Genomic DNA, 16,282 nt, shown 5'->3' with positions numbered 1-16,282 from the left:
ATGACTTCTCCATTCTTTTTGGCATAAGTCTGGCCACCTCTCAAATAAGCAAGGACCAACTCTCTCCATATGAACCTACCTGGATGCTGAGATCAGTCTCTGAGGCCCTTCTTGATTTGTCTGCTCCGCGAGAGGTTTGGCGGGTGGCAACACAAGAACGGGCCTTTTCTTCAGCAGCTCCCTGCTTGTGGAATGATCTCCCCAGGGAGGTTCAGCTGGCACCTTCATCACACACCTTTAGGCACCAGGAAAGACTCCTTAACCAGGCCTTTGGTGGATTGACTTCCAGAGCCCTTTTGTTGTGGAAAGGGGGAGATTGTTAGTTTGTTTTCGTTCATATTTTTATTATGTATTTTGTGTTTTTTTATATTGTAATTTTATGTTGTGGACCGCCTTGAGATCTACAAGTATAGGGCGGTATACAATTTTGATAAATAAATCATCATCATCATTGCTGTTTTTGGCACAAAGGTTTCCAAGGTGGGAGTCTTCAACCATGTTTGGGTGCTGGGCACCATTTTGGATCAAGATGACAGACTGAAACCTGACTTTGGTGTAACTTTATCCGCTTATTTGGCATAGCTTCGAAATCCTCTTGAGATATCGTCCCAAAACTCAACATGAGGCTTCCTGAGATAGGGGCGACAGTTTTCATTTACATTTGGGCATGGGTTCCATTTTGAATCAAGATGGTGAACCAAAATGTTATCTTGGCATGACTTCACCCAGTTTTCAGCGTGGTGGGTTCAAAGTCACAAGTTACACTATCTGTTTAAAAATCACAATATTTTATGGTTTCTACAAATTCCTGGGCAATAGAAGGCATTCCTTGCTAGTCTATATTTTGAAAAAGTAGTTTGTCTGTTCACTATGCATTTGGATAGCTTTTAAAACATCGTAATCAAATTTTTCATGATGGTCCCTGAGATCAAGAAGCAGGTTTTCATCTATGTTTGGATACCATTGAATACCATATTGAATCAACATGGCAGACAGGACTTTCCAAAACTGCATTATTTTTTTGGTTTCTTGGAATTCCCAAGCAACGCTGGGTATGAGGCTCCTACTCTATTATACACCAAACATTCATTTATGTGTTTGCCTTCATTCAGTAACTGACAGGCACACACACAAACAAGAGAGAACACTTTAAGGCTTTTTATTTATAAGGATGCGATGAAGTTTCACCTGCCTGAAGATGAAGTTGAATTGGAGGAGGTTTCAGACAATAAGAAGTGTTTCAATATGGTTTTGGAGGTTTGCTTTCAGTTTGGAAACCGAGAACAATCTACCTTTATCTAATTTGTGAACATGCTGTCTCTGTCACTGCCTGTCATTTCAGTGCTTAAAAAACACTTTTGCTTAACGCACTTAAATCCCCTGTTCCTATTTTTCAAATTGTACCTTATCGGCTTTCCAATGGTGCACTGCCCCCCCCCCAATTCCATATTTTTTGTCTAACTGCACACTTAAGAAGAAAACCTTGCCAAGAACTACAAATTTTTATGCAAATTATTTCAGGGGGCACATGACAGGGGTGGGCAGAGTATGCCCAGCCATGACATAACTCACATGTTTATACACAGCGCGCGCACACACACACACACACACACCCTACATCCAGTCACACAAGAGAATTTTCACAGTTCAATGACATATTCAGACAGACAAAAGTTTTTGAGGATGGCATAGAGTGGAGCTATGAAGGGCATGGTTTGGGGAAGGTCTCAAGGGCCAAATAGAGAGGCCTGGAGGGCCTCAAAATGGCAGCTGGGCCTGAGCATGTCTCTCCCTGGTCCTGGTCCTGGTGCTGTAAGCCCGCTCTCTCTGCAGCTGCTATATTTAGAAACCAAACAGCCATGCCAGAGACCTTATAACATCATGCCTGTTGTGGCCTCGAGCTTCTAACTTTAATTAGAAACTTCCACATGCAATGAGGTGATACTGGGGGACCACTGAGGTGATTATAGGAAATACCTGGGGCTGAAATAAAGGTATCTGCCACTGCAACGAATATCACCAGAATAAAAGAAACCCCAATATAAGTCTGTTAATACAGAAATACGAAAAATAATACTCTCTGTGTGAGAAAGACACACACACACACACACACACACACACACAGAGAGAGAGAGAGAGAGAGAGAGAGAGAGAGAGAGAGAGATCCACTCTTTCATTTCAGCCTGAGAACTAGTCCCCTCATATGAACTGTTTCTGGATTGACTTTGTATTAAAATGACATTATGCTGCAAAGTGTGGGAGGGGGACAGATATGTAGCTGCTGTCATGTCAGAGAAAAATGAGTAAATGTGGGCTTTGATTCTGTTGGCAGGCTGGAGGGTAAGGTAATTCCAACAAGGAGGCAATGAGGCAGGATTTAAGATTTCTCCCTGTTGAATTTGGAAACTGGCGTGGAAGTGTGGGTGAGAATTGATGTTATTATAGGAACCCAGCTGGGATCCAAAGCTGTCGCTTATGTGTTGCATCTAAGAAGACAGTGAATAAAGGCCACATCCACACTATATGTGCAGAGCACTATGATACCACTTGAAACTGCCACGACTTCCCCCAATGAATTCTGGGAGCTGTAGCTTGCTAAGGGTGCTGAGAGTTGGTAGGGGGCCCCTCCCCCCCCCCCCCGAGCTACAATTTCCGGAGTTCAATGTAAAGAGGGATTAATTGTTACATTAAAGCTGCCATACACCTGGAATTTCCTGGACATAGCTGGGATTCACCTGTCAGAAATAGCATCCGGGTGGTTTTCCTAAAGAAAAAGCTCAAAACCTCAATTTCAGGGGGCAAACGTGGGGCAAAAAACAAAACAAAAACTAACTCAACAACTTTTGTGTCCAGGCAGTCCCTGAGCTGCCCCAAACCTAAGTTTTCCCGAGTTTTGTACATTTATACAAGGACGTTGATCCTGATTTGGTAGTAGATAGACAGACAATACAGATGCTTTAACAATGATATCACATGTTGTCAACCAGATACTCCCAAGGCAATCTGGCTGAAGCATTGTGAGAGGTGAGGTTACAGGGAACCAGACAGAGGGCCTTTTTGGTAGTTGTGTCTGCCCTGTGGAATGCCCTCCCAGCAGATGTCAATCGGATATGCAGGTATGTGATTTTTAAAAAACATCTGAAGGCAGCTGTGTTCAGGGAAGTTTTCAGTTTGATGTTGTGTTGTACTTTTACTATTTTTTGTGGGGAGCCCACAGAAAATACTTGTTGCTATTATCCAAATAATATGATCCATTGTTTACAATATACATTTCAAGCCTTTCATTTCCATAATTAAAACATCACCAACAACTACATAGCTCTGAAACAGCTCTGAAAAATAAGCATCCATATAGAAACTGAATCTTGTGCAACCTATTTGGAGCCCGATTGCGATGGTGCCACATCTTGAAGAGTATGCAGTATGTATTCAGTACATATATCAGATTCCGTCCCTGATGCTGCAAGTTGTCCCAGAGCAAATCTGCTCGCACATTTATTCCCAGCAGCAATTTGGGGCAGGAAACTTCCTCAGTGATTTTGCAGATGGCACTTTGCAGAGACAGGCTTTACCTAAAGCCTCAAATGAGATGCTGAATTATAAGCAGCGGCATTCCTCTCATCGCAGCGAGTGTACACGGTCATCCCTGGATCTTCTGGGGATAAGCTGCACAATATTTCGGAGCTCATTTCACACGGTGGGCTGGGCTTCCTCTTAAGGAGAGTGGCTCCACTAAAAGAGGATTTAGTGTGTACTGTGAATCAATACACCAGGACAATCAAAACAGCAGGCTATGCAATGTGTTTTTTTTATTTATTCATTTATTACTACATTGTTATCCCACTTTTCCTCCAGAGAGTTCAAGACTGTGAACAAGGCTCCCCCCTTCCAGTTTTATCCTCACAGCAATCCTGTGACTGGCCCAGCATCACCCAATGAGCTTTATGAGTGGGGATTTGAACCCTGGTCTCCCAGGTTCTAGTCCAACACTCTGACCATTGTGCCACACTATCAAATGATTCTGGTTGTGATCAGCCACCAACTAACCAGGAACAACTGATGGAGTTACAGCAACTCTCATAAGACTGTGCAGGGCAAAACGCACGACCAGCCCTACCATTAGGCACTTTGACAGAAATGTTCTTGTATGGAAACTTCAGGCTTTACTCTAGAGAAAAGTCTCTCAAAGTCCACTCTGGTCATACCAGAGATGGAACCCAGTATCTACTGCATATAAACCATAGGCTCTACTACTGACATAATCCCCAACTGCGCTGTGTTAGCTTACTCACATGTTTGAAAGTCCCAGACAGGGTTTCATAATGCCTTCCAACACATTTTTCAATGAAGTGTTTCTTTGATGGCTTGGTGAAAATGATGAGGACAGTTGTGCCTTCAGTGCAGAGACTGGGGAACCTATGGCCCTCCGGATGCTCTTTTTATCCCTGGCCATTGGCCACGCTGGCTGGAACTGATGGGAGATGGAGTCCAACAACATTGGGATGGTCCCAGGTTCCCTATTTAATAGTTGTGCTAAAGAGGAGGTAGCTTCCTTCTTTGGCACAATTCTTAAAGGTGCATGAGCACTCTGCCCTCTTTTTTCCATCTGGCCACCTCCAGTGTTAGATCCAGACTAAGCCAATTGGGGCCTATTGAAATTAATAGGACAGAGTAGCCATGACTTAACTTGAGTCCCATTTGTTTCAGTAGGAACCAAGTTCAACTAATTTAGCCTGGATATAACCTGCTGGATATTCCTGCTGGTGGTGTTGGAAATACTCTAGGCCAGAGACAGCTAACTCTGGGTGCTCCTAATCTCCAACTCCCATCCGCCCCAACCGGCATGGCCAAAAGTCAAGGATGATGGGAGCTGTAGTCCAATAACATATGCAGAGATGCAGTTTATCCCCCTTATTTTGGGCAGCCACTCCCCCTTTCCCATCTCATCTTTCCTCTGATTTAACTAACTCTGTTTTATTTTCTTATTTTTTATAATCACACTTATATTTAAGAATTCTGACTGTATTTCTGCTCTTGGCAGTTCTAAGCACACAGCTGAGCACACGCAAAGCCTAGCAAGGATAATTGCGCCAGCTGTGACCTTTTAAAGCATGCATTTGGACCAAAACAGAGTGGTGCCCCCCACCCGTCACTTCTGATTGACTTGGGCTTTACTTGGATTTGCATTTTGCAAATTTCAAATATTAGCTTTCTGCTAGGATGCTTAAACACTTTGAAGACTGTTGCAGGTGGCAGGCTTGGTGCCTTTGACGTGGAGGTGGAATTCATGTCACGAGTCCTTGCAAAGGTGCATCAGAATGAGATCACCTCCCTAGCTGTAGGGAACTTCGTTACTTGGTAATAGGTGGGAGGAATTAAAAGAAATCTGTGATAGTTTGGGTTGCAGGAGGGAGAAAGGGTGTGTTCATCATATTGGGAGGACCAAGCAAACCATTCCACTGAACAGACACAGACAGGACTCTCACCTGTGAACATATCATCGGAAACTGCTAGATCTTCATGAAGCTGCTCCATGTGGGTAAACTACTGAACTGCAGGCAACATCTTCTCAGTGAAGTACAGGCCATAGGCTGGCTGCACCCACCCAGGCTGGACAATGAATCCTTCTGGGCAGGAAGGAGTATAACAGGGCTCCATGCTGCAGTTGAGCTTTGCTTCATGAGATACTCTCACAGTTTGGGCAGTGATAGTCAAGAGACACTATGTAGGAATCATCTGTCAAGCTTGGACCAACTTCTTATGAGCAAATCTCCAAATCTTGTTGATGTCTTCCAGGTGTCTGGTCACCTCTCTCTTACAGTTTCCATGAGCTTTTGTGTGTCCCTGCAAACATGGCTGTACTTGGGTGTGGACTTGCCCTACAGTCCTTATTCCTTACTTATTCCTTACAGGTTGCTTGGCCCTGGCTGTTCTTGGGTCCCATGACTCCTGGCTAACTCCAGACTACTGCCCATGGCCCAACCCTAAGGCACAGGAAGCTGATTTGTACAGGATGGACCATTAGCTCCAAGGAGATCCCAAGCAGAGGTTTTTCCCTATCTTGCTGCCTCTGGCTGGAAATACCAGGGTTGAAGCTGGGACCTTCTGCATGCAAAATACCATTAAGTTATATTGTTTCAAGGAACTGACACCCAGGAACTGATCTGCATATTATAAGAAACACTTTTCATATTGTTGTTGCTGTTATGAGTAGTATATAGACTTCTGGTTACAACACCTGGTACGCAGTCTGAGACCCTCCCTGCCCGCGGACTGTCTTGCCAGAGTGGTGCATGCTCTAGTTATCTCCCGCTTGGACTCCTGCAATGCGCTCTACGTGGGGCTACCTTTGAAGGTGACTCGGAAACTACAACTAATCCAGAATGCGGCAGCTAGACTGGTGACTGGGGGCGGCCGCCGAGACCACATAACACCGGTCTTGAAAGACCTACATTGGCTCCCAGTACGTTTCTGAGCACAATTCAAAGTGCTGGTGTTGACCTTTAAAGCCCTAAACAGCCTCAGCCCAGTATACCTGAAGGAGCGTCTCCACCCCCATCATTCTGCCCAGATGCTGAGGTCCAGCACCGCGGGCCTTCTGGCGGTTCCCTCATTGCGTGAAGCAAAGCTACAGGGAACCAGGCAGGGGGCCTTCTCGGTAGTGGCGCCCGCCCTGTGGAACGCCCTCCCATCAGATGTCAAAGCGATAAACAACTACCTGACATTCAGAAGACATCTTAAGGCAGCCCTGTTCAGGGAAGTTTTTAATGTGTGATATTTTAGTGTATTTTTGGTTTCTATGGAAGCAGCCCAGAGTGGCTGGGGAAACCCAGCCAGATGGGCGGGGTACAAATAATAAATTATTATTATTATTATTATTATTATTATTATTATTATTATTATTAACAAGATGCTGGACTAGATGGGCCATTGGCCTTATCTATCAGGCTCTTCATGTGTTATGTACTCCCTCCAGCTTTCCTCTCCCCATAAAACACTTTAGGCTCCTGGATTATAGTACACACATACAGGTTTGGATTCAGGTATTGGATCAGCTTCATCCCAACAGTAATTTACAGTCTGGGAGCAATTGCCCAGCTGTTTCTTACCTTCAAGCTTCTGGCAAGGTCCTGGAGGTCCTTCATCATTGGAATGGCTTGCAGAGGATGTCACTAAACACTCATTTAAGCAAACCCTCCTAAGTGAAAGAAGAAAACAGAGAATGGAATAGATCTTAGACTTCAGAACACTCATCTCTGTAGACCTGATGCAATTTCACACTTATCCAGGATGTGTTCATTTCCCTCTTCCAATCAGAATGGGCCTGAGTGGCAGATTATTAGCAGTCGTGGAACAAAAGGCAATAATTGCTCTTCCGAACAGGTGCATTACAAGGTTACAAACAGCATCTCAACCACCAAACATCAATCAACACAAAAAGATAACGGCATCTGGTTATGTATCCTTATTGAAAAATAAAATAGCCAGCAGTGGTCATTAGGTAAGGTGTGGCTTCTGACACTATCAGTACAATTTTCATCCAGTGTAACCCCTTATTAAAAATTGCTCCCATAGCTGGGATGCAATTACTCCATCAATTGTTACAGTTGTGTGTTAATCATTTTCCATAGTTACCACCATTTGCTAGAGTTGATTGCATGCCACAGTTTGCTTTGGTCTTTTATTAGGCACTTGCTCAACTCAAATATTGGGGACAGATGTCTTAAATGGGGTGTCACCATCAGTAACAGATGCCAAGCAAATCTATTTAAGAGGAAATAGATTTTATAGGAATGCCCCTGAGATCCCATGCTGGATAAGAACAGCTGTTGGCATAGTCTTTCACTATTTATTAGGCTGAGACTGTTCTCACTTGCCATCGGTGTGAAGATTAAAAATAATAATAATTAAAAGCAAGGCATAATGAATCACTTTACTACAAACTACCTCTGTGTATAAGGAAAATGGATGGATTATGTGTTCATGTTTTTGTGCATGTTCAGACTTTTCTACCCTTCACTTCTTCTGCACAGGAAGTGCAGCACAATCCCCTCTCCATCTTTTAAAAGGCATTGAGTAAGGAGTTCTTTCCCAACCATCAGTTTTGAGTTGAGTTTGGTTCCTAGAACTTCTCATGAACTATAGTGGGGCATTGAGTGATATAACAGAATCCTTACTGAATGTTGATCTATCAACAAGTCCAAAACTATCATACAATTACTGGCTAACATTTGTGTGCATGAAAGGGTTAACCTGAGCCCTGAGCTCAAGTTACCAGAGTGGGTGTGGCTTTGCAGCCTCTGCTCCCACCCTTTTCAGTCTTTTTCTCTCCTCCTGCTTCCTGGAACAAGCAGAAAAGGAGCCATGCGACTTGGCTCTCAACCCAGCAAATTCTGGAAAAGAACCGGATCTCTCCAAAAGGGAGATTTTACAGCCTGCATCTTTGCTAATCGAAAGATTGCATGATCCTTTTGCAATGAAACCAAGTAATTGTCTGTTTAAAGCCATCTGGAACCTCTTAATCTTTATTTTACTGCCAGTGGATGGAGACTTGTTTGCTGTAACTTCTGGAAACAATGTGAGTAAAATATTCACTCACCTTATGCAGGCTGCAATCATATAACCTTGGAGTAAGCTCCATTTAATTCAATGGTGCTTCCTTCTGAGTGGACTTGCATAAGACTGTGCTGTCAATAGGGATGCAAGGAGACAGCAATTCCCATATTGTCCTGCTCTAAGTAACCATGGAGCAGGCTTCTGAGATCCAGTTCTGTTTTTCAGGGGGGTACTTAAGGGTATGCAGTACCTGCCCGGTTGCTGTTGTTGTCAAAAGGAGTGTCACTTATTGTAACAACTTCATGGTGAGTACCAGCATCTATTTTTCTGGAAAAGAAAAGCACTGCTGAGATCTATAGGGTTTGCAGGAGTAAGTCCTCCACAGACTGCAACAATCTACTGGGTATAAGGGATAAGGCAGGACCTCAAATAACCTGGTTTCTGAGATGTATGGAGTTTACCTGTATATGTTAGTACCACAACCTTGAACTTACTTGGCAGCAAAATTTCAGCCAGAGCAAGTCCCACAAAGTAATGTGTGATGTGTTGGTTGTACTTTGTCTCTATAGGCATCCTAGCCACTGCATTCTGCTCCAGCTGCCACCTCAAGCCCAACCCAAAGGGTATCCCGTATAGAAGGCATTGCAACAATTTATTCATTTGTTGCATTAATATCCCACCTTATTTCTCCAAGGAACTTAAGGTGGATACATGGTCCCGTCCCCCTGCCCATTTAATCTGTGATGTTGATTAGGCTGAGAGGCAGTGACTGGTCCAAGGTCACCCAGTGAGCTTTGTGGCTGAGTAGAGATTTAAACCCTGGTCTCCTAAGGTCTATGTCTGACACTATAACCACTGCACCACACTGCCATCACACTAACTGGGGGAGTTACCAATGCACGGACAACAAATAAACTTAAAAAGAATGCTGACCCATTTTTATTTTGCCAACTCAGTGAGTAAAGAACTTGAACTCCAGAAAGGAGGGGAGACGTTGCTTTGGACAGAATAAAGAGACAAGGGACGTGGTTATTTTTAAATGTTAAAAGCGTTCGTCTGCTAAGAAGCATGATAAGTGAATCAATCAGAAAGGAGTTGGTGGGTAGAAGGATTAAATGGGCAATAAAAAGGATACACGGCTGACCTCCAATGGAGGAGGGAGTTGATAATGGGATAAGTAAATCTTATGAAGATAATAAGGATATAATTATGGTTGAGCTCAAACTACTAAGTACATAGTTTGAACCTCTTGAGATATATGCAGATATAAAATTTCAGGATAGTTTGGTAGCAAATGATTATTTTCCGTGCCCCTGTGTAAGAGGCTTGATTAGTGCAAATACGTGGTCCTCTTAAACTTCACCTATCATTCATAATGAGGAATATGGAAGGTCTTTTAGGGTTTCTTTCACATTCTCAGTGTCTCAGGGCCGTAGGGATAGTGGAGGTGGTTGGGGGTTGGTATCCACCTCACAGATATTCTGCTAGGGTCAGACAAAACTGTCAACTCTCTCCCAGTTTGTCCCTTTTCCAGTCTCCATTTCTATGCCAGTTTCTATAACCTGCATGAAAATCTCTGTGTATTTTCAGCTTATTTGGGGTGTCATGAAAGAGCAAGGCAGTAGTTGGTTGTGTAATGTTATTGCATTTTAATAGTCAGGGAAGGGTAGAAGCACTTTTGGAATTTGTATGTGTGTGCTGCAGGTGCCCAAATAACTTCATGGGTCTTGATGAATATTAATATAAAATAAAATAATAAGTAAGCAGCGTTGCAGTTAAGGGCCTGGGGGCCATATTATTTTCTGGGTAAATTTCCAGAGGCCACATGCCAGCAGCTGGCCAGGCCAGAGGCAAAAGTGAGCAGGGCAATGGCAGCAATTTTTACCTTTCTACAGTAGGCTAGTTTCTGCCCACATCCACACATCCTTCTCTATTCTTCAGCAAGGAAGGGAAGAGGCTCTCTCAGAGAATGTGTTCCAGCCAGACAATGGCACTTGCACTACCCCAACTACTTTTTAGATCATTTAGATAAGTTATTTTATTTTTTTACTGCATTGTTTCAATACTGTGTTGCCACCCTGAGCTCCTGAGGCGGCGGCGGGGGGGGGGGGGTAGAATATAAATTTAATAAGTAAATAATGAAGATGTTGAGGGCCAGACTGAGAATTTTGGGCAGGGTGGGAGAGACATTTTAACCCCAGGCCTGAGGTTCTTCTGAGTTGTTTACTAAGAACCAATTCTGGCCGATGAGGGCTGAGGGAACGGAGAAGCACAATTCTTTTAGATTGTTCAGAAACAGGGCTATGTATTTAATGCAATTGAACAAACTCAACCCTAATGAGACCAATGTATTTATGTTGTGGCTAATCTGTGGTTCCTTTCTTCACACAATGCATAAACAGCTGAGGAGCTGGGGGAGGGGCTCCTATCCCCATAGTGGCAGACTCAGCAGGAACACACAGGGCTAGGTCACAGCTTTCTCCGTTATTGGATGAGATGCATTGAATTTTTATTTAGACTGTAATCTTTTCCAAATGTGCATTTACTGCATACTCATTAGCACATGCAAATTTTATGCAAATCGGTGTCCTCTTTTAACATTGGCGAGGCAATGATGGAAGAAGAAGAAGAGTTTGGATTTGATATCCCGCTTTATCACTACCCGAAGGAGTCTCAAAGCGGCTAACATTCTCCCTCCCCTTCTTCCCCCACAACAAACTGTGAGGTGAGTGGGGCTGAGAGACTTCAGAGAAGTGTGACCAGCCCGAGGTCACCCAGCAGCTGCATGTGGAGGAGCGGAGGCGCGAACCCGGTTCCCCAGATTACGAGTCTACCGCTCTTAACCACTACACCACACTGGCTCTCTGGAGAAGTGAAAGCACACCCCCTAGGCATGACTCGGTTGCATCCGGTTTGGGTGGATGGAACACCCTCATCCACAGATGCAGGAATAGGGGCCATGACTGGTATAGGAGAAAGTGGGAGGCTTGTTGTGGAGTGAAGGTCAGCCCCCACCATGAAGGCAGAGCAGCCGGGTGGCTCATTCCTGGGAGCCACTCAAAAGTCCGAGGCTTCCACATATCTGCACACACATCTTGCTGTCTGAGGAAGTAAGCGGCATGATACCAGTTCGAGGGAAAATTCCAGCCAGGCAAAATGACTCAAGGAGGGCATGCCTATGAAGACTATGGCCTGAGAAAGGGACTGTGGCCTGAGGACAGGTTGTAGCCTAGGGAGGTGCTCAAGGCACTGAGGTTCCTCACCCCTGAGTTAGGGCCTACTCTAAGCAAGAGAGTGGAGGCAGGGAATGTGTGAGGCTGGACTGCTGAATATAAAAGTCAAAGAGGCAGGCCAAGAGGAAAGAAATTCTATGGTTAGGGAAGAAGCAGAAGCAGTAGAAGAAAAGGACCACATGCACAGCCCCCTTTCCCCTGGCCAAGGCCAAAGATTTGCTCCAGCCCTCTATCAGTATCCCATTTCCATTAGAAAGCAGCAGAAGTTAAATTTCAAGGATGGAGTTTGAATGGCCTTTAACCAGAGTTTTCATCCTGCAATCAGTCGACAGTCCCAATACTAGAATTGATTTCTTAACACCCACTTCTCTTGGTGCAAAGAGAGCACCTGATCTTTGGCACTCAGGAGCACTTAAAGAGCTCCCTTTGACTTCATCCCCACCTGCAATTTGTGTGATGGTTCGCTTTGATACTTTCCAAACACAATTGGTTGCAGCAGTGGCAAAATTTGCTCCTGCTGTTGATTGCTGGTGTGTGTATAAAGGCTGGTTTAGAGAGTGGGGGGGGGGGGAGCAGCTTGTGTTTTAAGGAAGGCTAATTTTCAAGAGATGATGGAGTTGCTTAAGAAGTGGGAAAACAGCGCATAAAGAATGGGAGTCATGTTTCAGCAAAAGTGACAGGTACATGATTGAATAAAATGAAAGCAAATGTGACAGACAACACGGGGTCTTGCAAGATACCGTAGACTTTGTAATTTTTTTTTTCTTTTAGCGTTCAAAAATGCAAGCATAGCCCTGAGAAGCAGCCCTTGAATAACTGTCAATCAAAAAGGAACTTTAAAGTGCCGTGGGGCGGGGGGAGGGGAATGAAACAAAGAGAAGTACAAAAGCTTCATCCAAACCAAATTGCTATCTAGGATGCTTTCTCTTTCCCGCACCCACCCCGCAATACACACCTGCTTATGCAGAAATATGCACATAAACTGTACACATCATTATGGCTACTTGGATGCAGGTCAGGCTGTAATGTACGCAAATGAATACCTAGATGAATAATGGGTGATGAGACAGTGTGATTGGCGTGCACAATCAGCTGGAACATGCACAAGCAAATTAGGTCATTGCCTCCATCGTTCTGCAGTGTCAGTGTAGGCGCATCCATCACAATGTGGGTTGCCAACTTTGGACTTGAAAATACTGGGCTGTCTTGGTGGGGCCAGGGGGGGTGGAGTGGAGAAGAGGTGTAGCTTAATGGTGAAGTATATGTGTTGCATACAGATGGTCCCAGATGCAGTTCCCTGAATCTCCAGATATAGCTGAGAAACATCTTGTCTGGAACTTGAAAAACTGGAGCCAGCCAGTATAGATAATGGTGGGGGACCCCAATGCTGGGGCCAGAATGCAGCTCTTTAGACCTCTCTGCCTGGCCCTCAGTATGCTCCCCAACTCACACTGTGTTCATCACCAGCCCTACTCCAAGCCCCTCTAAAAATACTATTTTGTCTATCTTGTGAACTGTGATTCTTGCCTGGATAAATATGTGTGAGTTTGTGTGCTTAGAAACATCTGTCTTTTCCATAGCTGGAATGCTTCATCTACTGGCATGTGGCCCCTGGAAGTTTCCCAATGAGGAAATGGGTTTCACAAGCTGAAAAAGCTTCCCCATCCCTGTCTTAAGATCCAATCTTTAGATTTGCCAGGTAGAATTGTCCCCTGCTTGGAACCCTGGGGCGTTGCTACCAGTCTGTGTAGATAGCACCGAACTAGATAGACCAAAGGGTCTGACACAGCATAGAATCAAAGAATTGTATAAGTGTAGAGTTGGAAGTGACACTAAGGGTCATCTAGTCCAAGTTCCTGCAATGCAAGAATCTCAACTTAAGCATCCATGACAGATGACCATCCAACCTCTGCTTAAAATAGGGTTGCCATACATCTGGAATTTCCAGGACATATCGAGAATACCACAGTCGGAAGCAGTTTCCAGGCAGAAATCGGCAAAATGTCCGGGAAAACCTGGACGTATGGCAACCCATGTCTGCAGTGCTTTTTTCACTTTTTGAAATATAGCAACCTTACTTAAAAAACTCCCAAGGAAGGAGAATCCACCACCTCGTGTGGGAGTCTGTTCCATTGAAACTGGAAACTAGGGATGCTTCCCATGTTCCTAATCAGCTGGGGAGGGCAGTTGTGGGATTCCTTGGAAATTCAGTCTGCCCACTGCATGTCAGTATTCAGCCCTGCCCACACCTGGAGCCTGAGGTCTCCTTAGAGGAGGAACAGGATTGCTCAGCAGATTCTCTGCACCTTGAGGTGTTGGATCCAGACACCAAAACCCTGAGACTAGACTTCTTGACACCAGTTTATAAGTGCTGACTTTTCTGAGGGTGGATCCTTTATGTAGCCAAACTGGTGGATCCTTGTGCAGCCAGAATGGTGTCATCCAAGTCCATGCAGGATATGGGGAGAGCAGGTTGGTACGCTTGCCCTGAACCTCAGAGGCTAAGCTGGTTGGAGGGACCCACCCAGGACACATTGCTTATTTTGTTTGTGTTTATAACTTTAATCTAACAAAACACTTATCCTAGGCCTCAAGCAAGCTCTCCAAGGGCCTGGTGCCATCCATGCATAAGCTGGCAAGGTTTGCAGAAGAAAGGAAAATCTTTAAATAAAGAAGGAACCCCAAAATCAACTCAGTGAGGACTGAGCATACCCAGTAGCCATGGAATAAGTAAGAGAAATGAAATGTAAAACTGGAGCAGGAGGATGGATTGGAGCATCACAGAATGAGACAGGGCCGGCTGTTTGGAACCCTGAAGAGGAAGACTCCATTTTGTTGAAGGTTATACTTCTAAGGCCAAACAAAGAAGCATTGAGCAGGAAGTTGGAACTCTTTGCTGCTTGTGATTACGGTACTGAAAGCAGACAAGAAAGAACTTTCATGGGACACGCTTCCCAGCCAATCAGTGATGGTGTGCCTCTTCTTACCTGGCGTTTCCTTCCCTTGGAAAGACATGTCCTAAAAAGCCTTTTCACCAACAGGCCGCATATTTTATGCCCTTAGGCTTCATTGACTATTTATTAATTGTTGTTATTTGGTAGATTTATATCAGGCCCTTTTAGAAACAGTACACAAGGTGCCTTACGTAAAATCAATATAATATAAAGGAGGAGGGGACAAATAAATAAAACATTTGTAATGTATAATAAAATCAAAATTATTAAAGAGAGAGAGAGAGAGAGAGAGAGAGAGATATCTGCTTTGGGTGCAGCTGTCTTCCCAGCCCATCCAAATCTCTTCCGTCTTCACAACAGTTATGACTATGGTTAATACTGAGTAGCTAAACTTCTCTGGTCTTATGCTAATTGTGAACATTCTGTGACATCACAGAAGGAAGGTCATTGGACAGCAAGGTTTGTAGACAACAGGTAGTCATTTATACCCTATATACTGTTTTCTGTATTTTCAGTATCCATTTACCTTATTTTCATTTTTAAAAAACATTTTCTACTGCCAGTGAGGACAATTTCCCCTGTACCCAGGAGGCAATTCCAGCATCTAATAATTTTCTCTCTGTTAGGAAGCTTTTCCTGATGGCACAAACAAAAGGCCTCTTCCACCCATTCCCAGGCCAGCTTCTGGATTTAGTTGCTCCATGGTGTTCTGCTGCACAGATGTCTCCAAAGAGACAATGTGTGAAGCTGCCTGCCAGATGACAAGAGATGCTTTGAAATTTAGGCTTAGACAAAAATAATATTTCTGGTTAACTTATTTTTACAGAGTGTGACAAAAGCAGAGTTGAGGATGGTAGGAGAAATGAGGAACATTCTCCGATTGTTCTCTTGATATGGGGAGAAAATTAATGGCAAATGAAGCATGCCTTCCTCACATGAGCTGCAAGGTCTGCCCCCCAAAAAGATTCATTTGCAAATCTCAGGTTGAGTTTTCCTTGAGTGCAAGTCAACATGAATGTCTTCTGTGTATCTTCTGTTCACTTCAATGGGGCTGCCCCAGGAGAATTTTCATGAAGAAGCAGGCTTTGCTTTTCTTCCAGCAAAATTTAAGTACATTTCATTCATTCATTCATTTCCATTTTTCTCCAAAGAACTCAAGGTGGTATACACACATCTCATCCCCATCTTATCATCACTCTGTGAGGTAAAGTTAGGCTGAGAGGCAGTGACTGGTCCAGGGTCACACAGTGAGCTTCATGGCCAAGTGGGGATTTGAACCCTGGTCTCCCAGGTCCTAGTCTGACACAGTAACAACTATGCCACACTGGCTTTTTAACCCACGGCTATAGCTCAGCAGTAGACCATCTGCATAGCTGTCAACTTACAGATTTGAAAATAAGGGACCAGCAGCTGCAAAAATAAGGGATCAGCAGCCAAAATAAGGGATTTTCCAGGCACAGGTATGTTCAACATCTGAGCCCCTCTGAGCCAAAGGCAGAAAGCCTAGCCGGCAGCCAAACGAAGCCTGAAGCCTCAAGG

The 16,282-nt window shown here is 44.2% G+C and overlaps 2 protein-coding genes across 2 annotated transcripts in view; one reads left to right on the top strand and one right to left on the bottom strand.

Annotated features, from left to right (window-relative positions):
• Window positions 1-16,282, bottom strand: part of SDR42E1 (short chain dehydrogenase/reductase family 42E, member 1) — a 986,520-nt gene that overhangs the window by 184,522 nt on the left and 785,716 nt on the right. The window lies entirely within an intron of this gene.
• CDH13 (cadherin 13) overlaps window positions 8,347-16,282 on the top strand; it is a 671,588-nt gene continuing 663,652 nt past the window's right edge. Inside the window, exon 1 of the mRNA XM_083513633.1 lies at window positions 8,347-8,578. Within this exon, the coding sequence (XP_083369759.1) occupies window positions 8,477-8,578 (102 nt within the window). The 5' untranslated portion in view covers window positions 8,347-8,476. The remainder of the gene's footprint in view (window positions 8,579-16,282) is intronic.

The sequence above is a fragment of the Podarcis liolepis genome, assembly GCF_965112155.1.
Source record: "Podarcis liolepis genome assembly, chromosome: 7".
In the NCBI taxonomy this organism is placed as follows: Eukaryota; Metazoa; Chordata; class Lepidosauria; order Squamata; family Lacertidae; genus Podarcis; species Podarcis liolepis.
Note: the sequence above shows the minus strand (reverse complement) of the source record. Positions and strands in the feature narration are given on the sequence as shown.